Consider the following 13,764-nt stretch of genomic DNA (forward strand, 5'->3'; position numbering starts at 1 on the left):
TATCCAAAATCTATAAAGAACTCAAACTCGACACACACAGAACAGATAATCACATCCAAAAATGGGCAGAAGACATGAACAGACACTTCTCCAAAGAAGACATACAAATGGCTAACAGACACATGAAAAAATGTTCATCGTCACTAGCCATCAGGGAGATTCAAATCAAAAACCACACTGAGGGGTCCCTGGGTGGCTCAGTGGGTTAAACCTCTGCCTTCAGCTCAGATCATGATCTCTGGGTCCTGGAATCGAGTCCCACATCGGGCTCTCTGCTTTACAGGGAGCCTGCTTCCTCCTCTCTCTCTGCCTGCCTCTCTGCCTACTTGTGATCTCTGTCAAATAAATAAATAAAATCTTAAAAAAAAAAAAAAAGAAAAACCACACTGAGATACCACCTTACACCAGTGAGAATGGCCAAAATTAACAAGACAGGAAACAACAAGTGTTGGAGAGGAATGGAGGAAGGGGAACCCTCTTACACTGTTGGTGGGAATGCAAGTTGGTATAGCCACTTTGGAAAACAGTGTGGAGATTCCTTAAGAAATTAAAAATAGAGCTACCCTATGACCCTGCAATTGCACTACTGGGTATTTACCCCAAAGATACAGATGTAATGAAAAGAAGGGCCACCTGTACCGCAATGTTCATAGCAACAATGGCCACAGTTGCCAAACTGGAAAGAACCAAGATGCCCTTCAATGGACAAATGGATAAAGAAGATATGGTCATATATACAATGGAGTATTATGCCTCCATCAGAAAGGATGAATACCCAACTTTTATAATCAACATGGACGGGACTGGAAGAGATTATGCTGAGTGAAATAAGTCAAGCAGAGAGAGTCAAGTATCATATGGTTTCAATAACTTGTGGAGCATAAAGAATAACACGGAGGACATGGGGAAATGGAGAGGAGAAGTGAGATGGGGGAATTCGGAGGGGAGGACAAACCATGAGAGACAAACTGAGGGTTTTGGAGGGGAGGAGGTGGGGATTGGGTGAGCCTGGTGGTGGGTATTAAGGAGGGCACATATTGCATGGAGCACTGGGTGTGGTGCATAAACAAAGAATTTTGGAACACTGAAAAGAAATAAAATAAAATAAGAAAAAATAAAAGGTTGCTCTGGGCAAAAAAAAAAAAAAAAAAAAAGTAAGGGTCAGAACTATTTTACTGTAAGTCTCTAGTTTTTAAATTATGAATGAATCGGGGCACCTGGGTGGCTCAGTGGGTTAAGCCTCTGCCTTCGGCTTGGGTCATGATCTCAGGGTCCTGGAATTGAGCCCCACATCGGGCTCTCTGCTCAGCAAGGAGCCTGCTTCCCCCTCTCTCTCTGCCTGCCTCTCTACCTACTTGTGATCTCGCTCTCTGACAAATAAGTAAATAAAATCTTTAAAAAAAAATTATGTATGAATTAATATCACAGCCAAGATATCACTCACTTGTAACTTTTTCTTCTCTCTCTGAAGAGTCTGATAAGCTGTAACAAGCTAAAATAAAGACAAAGTCACCAATAACATCAGTCATTCCTAATATTCTAAATTCTGCTAAAATATCTTTATAAAAGTAAAAAAATACACAAATTGGAAGAATCCTTTTATAGATAATTCAACCTAGTTAGATGCACATACAATCAAAACAAACATAAGAAGTAAGTTTCTGAAAAGTAAAATGTAACTTGACTACAAAATTAAGGTATTATACCTGTACATGATCTCACCTCAGACACACACTTTAAATTTCACTACTTAAGGGCACCTGGGTGGCTCAGTCAGTTGAGCATCTGATGCTTGGTTTCAGCTCAGGTCACGATGTCAGGGTCGTGGAACTGAGCCCCATAATGGGCTCCACACTCAGTGGGGAGTCTGTTTGAGAGTCTCTCTCCCCCTCTCTCCCTCCAGCACCCCCCCTCCCCCACTGCTCGTGTGTGCTCTCTCTCTCAAATAAAAAGAATATTTAAATTTCAGCACTTAATTATGAATGGGGTAGGGATTAAAGCATCCCCAGGGAGCTTGCTAGGAAGAGAAATTTTGAGGTCCCACCCCAGACTAAGTGAATGAGACTGGGGGTTGGGGGACAGGATACATGTTTATTTAGCAGGTTCATCAGGTGATTTTTGTTTTGGGCTATTACACACAATGTAATTAATCTCTAAAGTCTCTATTATAGAAACTATGACTACGGCTGGGTAAAAATCTGAGGAAAGGAACTTATAACCAACAGATGAAAACTGGTAATTTTGGTCCTAAAGAGATGTTTAAATATTTAACCCCAGTAAATAAGATACTTGAACATTCTAGCACAACCTGATGAAATTATGGATTAACCAATCTTTTAACCTATTAATTAGCATTATTCCTCTGAAAATTAGGCACATGGCTCCACTGAATTATTTAGATCCACTTCAGAAGTATGAGAGGACTCTGAAGACATAGGCTACAGCTTTAGGGGAAGAAGTACTTCCCTATTCTGAGCCTTGCCTTTCCCTTGGAAGGTTGCTGTGTGCCACAAACACATTTGCTGATGTCTTGAGTTGAGAGGCAGGCAGCAATGGAAGGTGAGTCCGGCAATAAAGAAAAAAAAAAGTTCTGCCAAAGACCATGATCCTCCTCCTCTTATTACCTTAACATAGGTATTCTTATTACTGGATAGGAAAATGGTACTCAAAAACCAGGGAGTAGGACAGGTGGAAGAGTAGCCCAATAATTAGATATCACTTATAGCACCATGTTATCCTGGTTACCTACAGTGGCAAGGACTACAGAGACAAAGACTACAGGCTCTCTTCATTCCTAATAAGCTGCATGACTTGACCTGGGGCAGCACAGAAGAGTGGAAACCACCAGAAAGACCTAAAATCAAATCCACAGTCCGTCACTTGCTACCTGTGTGACTTTAAGCACATGACTTAATCTCTATGATTAAGTATATACGAGTCTCTAATCCCTCTTCTACAAAACAGAGATAATTAATATCTACTTCACAGAGATGGTGTAAAACTCAATGGCACTATAAACATAAAATGCAGTATCTTGCACTGCATTTAAATACTATACTACTGCCCCAGCTTCAAACTTAAGAAGCCATGGGTAAGTCAACAACAAATAATTCAGGACGATTATCGATTATTAACATGGATAGAAATAAAAAATAGGGGCGCCTGGGTGGCTCAGTGGGTTAAGCCTCTGCCTTCGGCTCAGGTCATGATCTCAGGGTTCTGGGATCGAGCCCCACATCGGGCTCTCTGCTCAGTGGGGAGCCTGCTTTCCCCTCTCTCTCTGTCTGCCTCTCTGCCTACTTGCAATCTCTCTCTCTGTGTCAAATAAATAAAATCTTTAAAAAAAAAAAAAAAAAGAAAGAAAAAATAAATAGGGTACCTGGGAGGCTCAGACAGTTAAGCATCTAACTACTGATTTTGGTTCAGGTCATGATCTCAGTGTCAGGAGATCAAGCCCCACCTCAGGGTCTGTGCTCAGCAGGGAGTCTGCCTGAGATTCCTCTCCCTCTGCCCCTCCCCCAGCTCTCTCACTCTCAAATAAATTTTTTTTTTAAATAATACATTTAAAGGAAAAAGTTGCCCAATTCCACAAGTACCTCATGAAATAGATGGCTTTAATGCTGTTTACATCTCTAGATTCCAGCAGCTGATAGATTTCGCCTAATACTTCCTATTTTGTCAGTACTTTATAGTTTTAAAAAGGTATTTTGTAGGTTTCTGTTGTTATTTTTGGCTGCAGGGTAAAACTACGCATACTGCAGTCATAACTGGAAATACAAGTTATGGGTAATTTTATATACGAACCTTGAACTTTATTATTCATTAATCAAAATTAACTGCAATGCTGGGTTACAAATTGTTAAGACAATAAAACATTATGCATTGTCTTTAAAAAAAAATTCATGGGCAACTCGCTCTTGGTAAGGCTTTCCTAAAGATAAATTGTTTTAACTACACAGGGCAACTTATACAATTCAGCCCAAGAGGACAAACAGAAAAGAGAGATGGGGCAGGACTACAACCTCTCTTACACCACACAAAGTCAGCCTCAAGGGGTTCAGCAGTTAAAGACTCATCTGAGGGAAAGTTTAAATGTCGATATAATGAGCATGAACCAGATGTGTCAGAAAATCTGACTACCTAAAACATGACAGGGGTTAGTGTAATGGAAATCTGGCTGGCAGAAGAAGTCATTTTGGAACCACAACATTTAAGGGGAAGAACAAGGGAGGGCATGTGAGAAGGAAAGATGATGTACTGTGCACTGAGTATCCAAGCAACACTGGAGATAAGGGCTGGGGGAAAAAGGGGGCATAGAATGTGCAAACCAGAAAGCTACAAACAATGACCTTCTCCAAAAATTTTACTAAAGGTTTTGCCAAAGGGCTTCTGTTCACCTGAAAATCTCCTAACTGGATAATGCCACGGACTACCCACCCTTCACTAATCAGTGCATCTAGGGAATCAACAGTTTAGACAACCACAAGAGTAAAAACCATACAGTAACATGAATCAGAAAACAATGGGGAAACTTTATATAGAGGCAAAAAAAATCATGCTCCTACCTCAGAACATTTTCCTTTGTAGCTACTCAATCTTCGTTCCATTCTTCGCAACCACTGAATCAACTGTTCCTTGCTGAGACTGTCTAAATTAGGAAGTGGGTCTTCTGGCTCACTCTCCATATCAGAAGATGGATCAAAGGTGACAACAGAGCAGTCCAGGTCAAATCGATTCAGGGATTCTCTAGAAGACGTTCGTACCAAAGACTCTTTAGAAGAAGATCGGAAGAGAGATTCCTTTAGGGGACTTCGAAACAAAGACTCCATGGAAGGCACCCGGAGCTGGAGCTTCTGTGCAAAAGACTGCATGTCACCAGACTGCAACCAAAACCCAACAAAACCTGGTTAAAATGCACATTTAAACTTTCATCACTCCCTATCACCATCAGTAATCTATTAAAAGTTCTAACAAATTCAACTTATATTCTTGACATTGTACATAACACATGCTTTCTGAAAAACAAGAGACATCTGGTTACTTCTGAAAAAGCACTGGACCTGGAGTCAGAGCACTCAGGTATAGGTCCCAGGTTGGTCACCGAGCAGTGGAACACGCCTCACTAAGTCACTGTCCCTTCAGTTTGCACATCTGTAAAAGAGACGGATGCCATACTTTCCCAGCTGACATCACAGCTATGCTGTGAGGATTCGTCCCCTCAACTGTAAGATCCTTGGAAGCAGTGGTATCTGTATCCGCGGTACATACCCAGCACCTAAAAGGGGAGTATATGATATGAAGTGTGTGGCTGAAGTCAAGTGGGCTTTACCTTGAGTCTGTTTGGAGGTGCCGATTCATCACTCCCTTCAACAAAGGAGGGGAATGGAGGAAGGGTGAGGGTAATGCTTAGTGAGCCCACTTTGTTCAATAACAGAACGCTAGGCAGAGCTGACTAGTGACATCCAGCTCTGCTCTAATTATCATTCTGTCTAATAGGAATAAAAATAAGCATTAAAAAATCAGGGAGACGGGGCACCTGGGTGGCTCAATGGGTTTAGTCTCTGCCTTCGGCTCAGGTCATGATCCCAGGGTCCTGGGATCGAGGCCCACATCGGGCTCTCTGCTTGGAGCCTGCTTCCACCTTTCTCTCTGCCTGCCTCTCTGTCTACTTGTGATCTGTCAAATAAATGAATAAAATCTTAAAAAAAATCATGGAGGACAGCTGAAAAGTCTGAGCTAGAGTCCCTCTGCACAGATCAGTAAGTCTGATGTTAGAAATAGTAATAAGCAAGAGCTGTTATCTTAATTAATTTGAATAACACATTCATTCGATTAGTAACAATAAAAAACAGTATAATTCAACACGTTGCTTTAAACCGCATTTCTGCTCAGGTGACAGCAGTTAGTATTTAGCAGGTGTTTCCACTAAACTCATTCTCATTAGCAGCACAGGGTCACCTGTAAGGACCTCAGTAATGCCAGGAATGAATGCTCAGAGAAGACTGAGGTCATGTTTGGGCAAAGATTACAGGAAAACAAAAAGAGTCTCTTTAGTATACAATTTTAAAAATCAAACCAAGAATACTTTACTCAAGGATTTTAAGAGATTTAGTAATAGTATTAGGTAAGGTGGGAATAAGTAAGAGGGGATAACATGCCCCACCCTCTTCATATACACAGATTTATCACAGGTTGTTCGTAATAGTTAAAACTGGAAAAAACCCAAATGTACACCACTAGAGGATATACTATATAAATTATGATATATGAAGTACAATAGTACTTGTACAATAGTACAAGACATACTATTAAATGGGAAAAACCAAGATAGAAAACAATATGCATACTGTGAACTAATTTTGATTTAAAGCAATTACATGTACTTTTCAATATATATACATATGTGTAAACATATGTTTATGTTCACACAAACGCCCTTAGAATCAGGTCATTAAGAATAAACACCAAAAGTTAACAGTGAGTGATTCTGTATGGCAAAATTTTTGGTGATTTTTTATTTTCATTTTTATTTTTTTTGTACTTTCTAGGTTTGTTTTTTTTTTTATAATGTCTAAGTTTCACCTGTATATTGGAGGAGGGGGGAGATGGAGAAAGTCTTAAGGAAGAGGACAGACCCTATGCTCAAAAACTCTGAAGAACTGCTTTACTGATATTCCATTACTAGCCACTTCTGACCTAAGCCAAAACATGCTTTTCACTTCACAGAGACAGTAAGTTGCCCTAGGACAAACAGGTAAAGCAAGTCTGAATAACACTAGAGATAACTGTTTTAGGGTCAGCCAAAAGCTAATGAACAATGTCAAAAATATGTATTTGCAAAAGCTGATACACTTAATAACTGCCACCTCCACCACATTTGGAAGTAACATGTTTGAATACAGCGATTCAGCTTGTGGACTGTCAAGTAAGGGTGCCTGAGTTCAAACCCTGGCTCCACCACTATGTTCTACATGACCTTGACCAAATCACTTCACTAGTCTTATTCCCCCTCTGTAAAATAGGGATGATAAAAATAATTATATGATGATAATAGTCATACCAACCATCTCATATGGATGCCACAAGGACTAATGAGTTATTAATACATGCAAAGTGCTTACAGTATAGCAAATACTCAATAAACATTAGCAATTATCATTAATATTAGAGAAAGGAGACTAAAATAAAAAACAAAGTTACAAATAAGAATGTCATATACAAGCTTATGTGACAGACTCTTCTGATTAAAGAATGTGGTAGCTAAGAGCAAAGGCTACGAAACCAAACATCTTGGGACCAAGTCTTAGCTTTACGGCTTACTGGCAACATAACCTTGAGCAAATGACTTAACCTTCCGTGATTCTGTTTCTTCATATATAAAATGGGGATAACAACTACACTCACCTCACAAGGTACTTGTGAGGAGTAATAAGTCAATACATATGCAGTATTCTGAAGTATGATTGGCTTAAGGTGAACAATATATACTGGCTACCACCTGATAACCCAATCTTCCTTTCTCTCTTTTAACCAGACCCCAGTTTTGTTCAGAGTCACAATACACCCAGGTAAGAACATTCACCTTCACAAATACAAATTAAAGCCATAAGAGATACCACTGCACATCCACCAGAATGGCTGACATCAAAACTACGGAAAATACCAAGTATTGGTAAGGATGTGGAGCAGTCCACTTTACAAAACTATTTGTCAGTATTTACTTAAACCGAACACATGTACGCAATCTGAATCAGCAATTTTGCTACTAAATATATACTTAATAGAAATATATAAATATGTCCAAGAAAAGACAAACTAGAAAGTTTATAGCAACCTTCTTCAAAACAGCCCCAAATTTGATGCTACTGTTGATGACTATGAATCACCAAATGGATAAATTGCAGTCTGTTCACCAATGGAATACTAGACAGCAATGAGAATGATTTACAACCACAACAATATAGACGAATCTCATAAAGTATCAAACAAAAGAAGACAGACACAAGAGTACCCATTTTTATTTTGTTTACCTAAATTTCAAAAACAGGCAAAATTAACCTAGATGTCAGAAGTTACCCTTGGGAGTTAAGAGCGGGGAATGGAAGGGAGCATAAGGGCTTCCAGGATACTGATAATTTCTGTTACTTGATTTGGAGTTCTGGTTACAAAGTTTAGCCAATAATGTACACTACTGTACAACCTTCCAGGACAGGTATCATTTTCTTCATAAAAAGAAACATGGCTTCAGTCCTTGTCTTCAGTCTTTCCTCCTGTCTAGAATGAGGATGTACTTCTTGGGAGGCCAACTTGTAATTGTGAGGGTGAAAGGCAGTGGCAAGGATGTGGGGGGACAAGAGGCTAAAGGGAGAAGTGCCCTTAATCCTCAGGCCCTCTGATATGTGAAAAACTCAACTCTCACTGGGATGCCAATTGTTGTCAGGTTTCTGACACCAAAGACATTCACAGATTTATAATTCATTTTTGAAAAAAACTTTGAAGGGGGCCAGAGAAGGAGAAATGTACACACAAAAATAAATGAGAACATCAGAGTTACTTTTAATTCCTTTCTATCTCCCATTTGACCCTGTTTTCAACCCCTCCTTTTATTCCTCTAACACTCTTCTTGTGTTACCCTTATCCTGTTTCAGCTGGATACCTGCAGCAGCCTTGTGTTCCCTTGCCTCTAATCTCTTACCCAATCTGTCCTATTGTACTGTCACCACAGAACAACAGGACAATTTCATTCCAATTCTTAAACTGGATTCCCATTTAATATAAAGTTCAAATTCCTTAGCTTACATTCAAGGTTTCCATTTCCCAAAACCCTTTTCTCTGTAAATTCACCCTTCCACGTACCAAAAACTTGAATCGTAATAGGCAACTTCCCACCCCGAAACAAATGCATCATTGTGTGCCTCTGTACCACTGCCCATAATTTCCCCGCATAGGAAAATCCAGACATCCTTCAAAACTCAGCTCAAATGTCAGCTCTTCTAGGAAACCTAAGATCTCACTCATCAGAAATAACTTTCTGATGGCCTTAGCTTTTACCAGAACCATTACTGGAGCACTTACTGCACTCTGACTCACCATTAGTTATTTACATGCTGGTATAACAACTGAATTGTTTATGCCCCAGAATAACTACAGTGACATCACAGCACAGTGGTTAAGAACACAGACTCTGAGGGGCGCCTGGGTGGCTCAAGTGGGTTAAAGCCTCTGCCTTCAGCTCAGGTCATGGTCCCAAGGTCATGGGATAGAGCCCTACATCGGGCTCTCCGCTCAGCGGGGAGCCTGATTCCTCCTCTCTCTCTGCCTGCCTCTCTGCCTACTTGTGATCTGTCTGCCAAATAAATAAGTAAATCTTAAAAAAAAAAAAAAAAAAAAAAAAAAACAAGAAAAGAACACAGACTCTGAACCAAATTCCCTGATTTGAATCGCAGCTTTACCATTTACTAGTTTGTAGTTTTAAGGCCTCTGTGTTTCACTTTTCTCATCTATAAAATGGAAATAGTAACGTACTACCTAGTAGGATTGTTATAATAATTAAATGAATGAAAATACTTAAAATAGTGTATTATATGCAGTAAGCACTAAATTTTTCTTTCACTATCTCTGCTACACACACCCCTATCCCAGATTTTATGCCCATTTAGAAAAGAATCCACATTCCCTATCTCTCAGCCACAGTGCTTTCCATAAAGCTGCTGCTTAGTACACATTTGTTCAGTTATGTCTTAATCTATCAAAATGATAATGATGATCTATCATCATAGTATGTCTTATACTATGTCATCAGTTATGTCAATCTATCAAAATGATATGATGATCTAGTAAGAGATATTTAAACATTCAATGCTTTGGTCAAAATGAGATGTATCAAACACATCATTCTACATATACAGTATATGCTATTCTAGAAATCATCATAAAGTATTAGTACACAATCTAAAAATCTAAACAGTCAAAAAGAAAAAGAAATGAAAATACACACCACAAAAAGATTTCTATAATAATGTTTTGTAGTTCTATTCCTAACAGTCGAAAACTGGAAACAGCCCAAGTGTCCATTAGCAGGTAAATAAACTGTGCAATATCTATTCAAAGGAGTCCTACACAGAATAAAAAGGAACAAACTACTGATAACCACAACAATATGAATGAAATCTCAAAAACACTCTGGTGAGTGAAAGAAGCCTTCTACAAGACAGTGCATATTATATACATGAGGCCACTTATATCAAGTTCTAAAACAAGCAAAACTAATCCATTGTACGGTGGGGAAAAATTCTAAGAGATTACCTCTAGGAGGGAGAACCATAAAGGAACTTTCTGGAGTGTTGACAACGTTCTATAATTTGTGTATGGGTGTAGCATATGGGTTTGGCATATACATTTGTTAAAACTCAGTTAATGTACACTTGAGGATTGTGTATTTCATTTAACATAAAATTTACCTCAAAAAAGGATACAATTCAGTAAGCTCTTTGACATCAGTCTTAGCAGTATTTTTTTGGACCAGTCTCCTCAGGCAAGGGTAACAAAAGCTAATATAAACAAATGGGATTACATCAAACTAAAAAGCTTTTGCACAGTGAAAGAAACCATCAACAAAACAAAAAGGCAACTTACAAACTGTAAAAGATATTTGCAAATCGTAGATTTGATAAGGGATTAATATCCAAAATATATAAAGAATTTATGCAATATAAAACAAATTTTTTTAATGGGCAGAGGACTTGAATAGACATTTTTCCAAAGACAGGCAGATGGCCAACGGGCATGTGAAAAGATACTCAACATCGCTAATCATTACGGAAATGCAAATTGAAACCACTACAAGGTATCACCCTCACAGTAGTCTGACTGGCTATTACCAAAAAGACAAAAAATGGCAAGTGTTGGTGAGGATGTAGGAAAAAAGGGAAGCTTGGTGCTCTGTTGGTGGGAATGTAAACTGGCATAGCCACTAAGGAAAAGAGTATGGAGGTGCATCAAAAAGTAGAAATTGAAAATAGAACTACCACACAATTCACCAGTTCCACTTCTGGGTACTTATCTGAAACAAACAAATGAAAACACCAACTCAAAGAAATATATGTATCCTTATGTTCACTGCAGCATTATTTATACTAGCCAAGATACAGAAGGAACATCTAAGTGTTCATCTAAGTGTCCTATCGGTGAACTGATAAAGAAGATGCAAGATATTTGTTATATATATAACATATATATATATAAAATGAATATTACAGAAATATCTACATAAGAATTTTACTTAGCCATGTAAAAAGAATGAAATCTTGCCATTTGTGACATAAATGGACCTAGAGGGTATTATGCTAAATGAGATAAGTCAGACAAAGAAAGCCAAATGTCATATGACTTCACTTATCTGTAGAATCTAAAAAATATATATAAAACAATACAGACTCAAAGACACAGGAAACAAATTATTGGTTGCCAGAGTGGGGAGGGGTCTGGGGAACAAGGCAAAATACATAATGAGAATTAATAGGTAGAAACTTTCAGTTACAATAGAAAGAAGTCAGGCGGATGTAATGTACAGCACAGGAAACACAATAATACCGCAAAAACTTTGTGTGGTGACAGATTCTGTTAACTAGAATAATCATGGTGATCATTTCCTAACTTTAACATAAAAATACCAAATCACTATGATGTACACCTACTATGAAACTAATGGTATACTGTATGTCAATTATACTACAATCTAAAAAAAAATCTAGGCAGATAACTATCTTTTAATCAGATAAATTTTCATCACAACTTATTACTATAGAACCTCTGGGCTGTGTATCATTAGTAGCTAGATACATAATTATACCACTAATTATACCTCTGGAACTAGTCAGTTCCATATCAAGTCAGTTCCATAGCAAATTTGATTTAACTTGTATTTTTAACTTGAGAATTAATTCTTATATGTGGTATTTCCCTTCTCTCTTCTTAAAGTAATTAAAGTATTAATACTTAAATACAAATATTAAACTCTGATTAATAATGTACATGCTAAAATATTAGGGGGAAGGATACTGTGGCCTGCAACTTACTTTGAAATGCATCAAAAACGTAAAATGGATTGAGAGGCTAGATAAAAGAATGTATACTGGGACAGATTTGTGATAAATCAAGTACAGTAAAGTACCAATGGCAGTATCTGGGTGGTAGGTACAAAGATGCTCACTTTAAAGTTCTATTTCTCTGTATGTTTGAAAATTTTCATAAGATACTATGATGAAAAGAAAAAAGGAGTAAACGCTTGTTAAATCATCATATTATGTGCCAAAAACCAACTGATTTACATAGGATGTCTGAGCCAGTAATAAGGGAATCACAGGCAGCTATGTTTACAAACGCTTGGGCTTGCTTTGCACCATCTCTTCTCTTCTACCTTGGTGTCAACTCTTATTTCCTGCTGCTGTCAAGATGCCCAATCATAGTAAGCATTCCACCCCCTTTAGGAAAATACATTATTCCTGGGGCGCCTGGGTGGCTCAGTGGGTTAAGCCTCTGCCTTCGGCTCAGGTCGTGATCTCAGGGTCCTGGGATCAAGCGGACTCTCTGCTCAGCAGAGAGCCTGCTTCCTCCTCTCTCTCTGCCTGTCTCTCTGCCTACTTATGATCTCTGTCAAATAAATAAATAAAATTTAAAAAAAAAAAAGAATATACATTATTCCCAATTTGCTGATAACAGCCAACAACCAACTTGTCAGAAATGTGTTTAAAAATGGACTCTGAGGGGCTTCTGGGTGGCTCGGTGCGGTAAGCATCTGCCTTTGACTTAGGTCATGATCACAGGGTCCTGGGATCAAGCCCCACATCAGACTCTGCTCAGTGGAGAGCCTGCTTCTCCCTCTCCTTCTGCGGCTCCCACTGCTTGCACGCACTCTCTTTCTCTCTCTGTCTCTCTCTCTCTCAAATAAATAAATAAAATCTTTTACAAAAATGTTTGAAAAATAGACTGTGAGTAAAGGCATCTCCTTTGTTATAAGAATCAAAAGAGATCATATATGTAAAATGTTTAACAATGCCAGACACATAGTAAACACTCAATAAATACTACTTTATTATTTTTTTAAAGAAATAGTTGTATTTTTTTTTAAAGATTTTATTTATTTATTTGATGGAAAGAGAGATCACAGGTAGGCAGAGAGGCAGGCAGAGATAGAGGAGGAAGCGGGCTCCCCACTGAGCAGAGAGCCCAACATGGGGCTCGACCCCAGGCGCCCCTAGCTGTGTTTTTTTAAGAAAGTTCAAGGTCTTCAGTGGGCTTACTTCCTGAACATTATGCATGCTCATTCTTCACCTTAATGAAAACTTAAATTTCTCCTGAATGTGTCATAAAGCTGGTTGTCATTCATTCTAGTTTTTGCATTCATAACAGTATTAGTCTTTTTGGACTATAAGAGAGGAATATAAGCTTTCTATATTTTTTATTATGTTAGACACCATACTGTACATCACTAGTTTTTGATGTAGTGTTCCATGATTCATTGTTTGTGTATAACACCCAGTGCTCCATGCAATCTGTGCCCTCCTTAATACCCATCACAGGCTCACCCATCCCCCAACCCCCTTCTAAAATGGAAAATAGGCATTCTAAATAATACTTTTAATAATATTCATTAAAGATCACTGGATCTGTCCAGTACCATTTAGAGTGGTGCATCCAAATATTTTACCCCTACTTCCTGGCACTCATAGAAAATGATATATTTATAGAGGATTTTGAATTAAC

General features: G+C 38.3%; 1 protein-coding gene across 7 annotated transcripts in view; it reads right to left on the bottom strand.

Annotated features, from left to right (window-relative positions):
* GOLGA4 (golgin A4) overlaps window positions 1-13,764 on the bottom strand; it is a 121,485-nt gene that overhangs the window by 75,916 nt on the left and 31,805 nt on the right. For all 7 annotated transcript variants that reach the window (XM_032861224.1, XM_032861223.1, XM_032861225.1 and 4 more), the window contains 2 exons: window positions 4,566-4,880; window positions 1,445-1,492 (listed from right to left, as the gene is read on the bottom strand). In XM_032861224.1, coding sequence (XP_032717115.1) covers window positions 1,445-1,492; window positions 4,566-4,880 — 363 coding nt within the window. The remainder of the gene's footprint in view (window positions 1-1,444; window positions 1,493-4,565; window positions 4,881-13,764) is intronic.

The sequence above is a fragment of the Lontra canadensis genome, unplaced genomic scaffold, assembly GCF_010015895.1.
Source record: "Lontra canadensis isolate GAN:19392208 unplaced genomic scaffold, GSC_riverotter_1.0 scaffold20, whole genome shotgun sequence".
In the NCBI taxonomy this organism is placed as follows: domain Eukaryota; kingdom Metazoa; phylum Chordata; class Mammalia; order Carnivora; family Mustelidae; genus Lontra; species Lontra canadensis.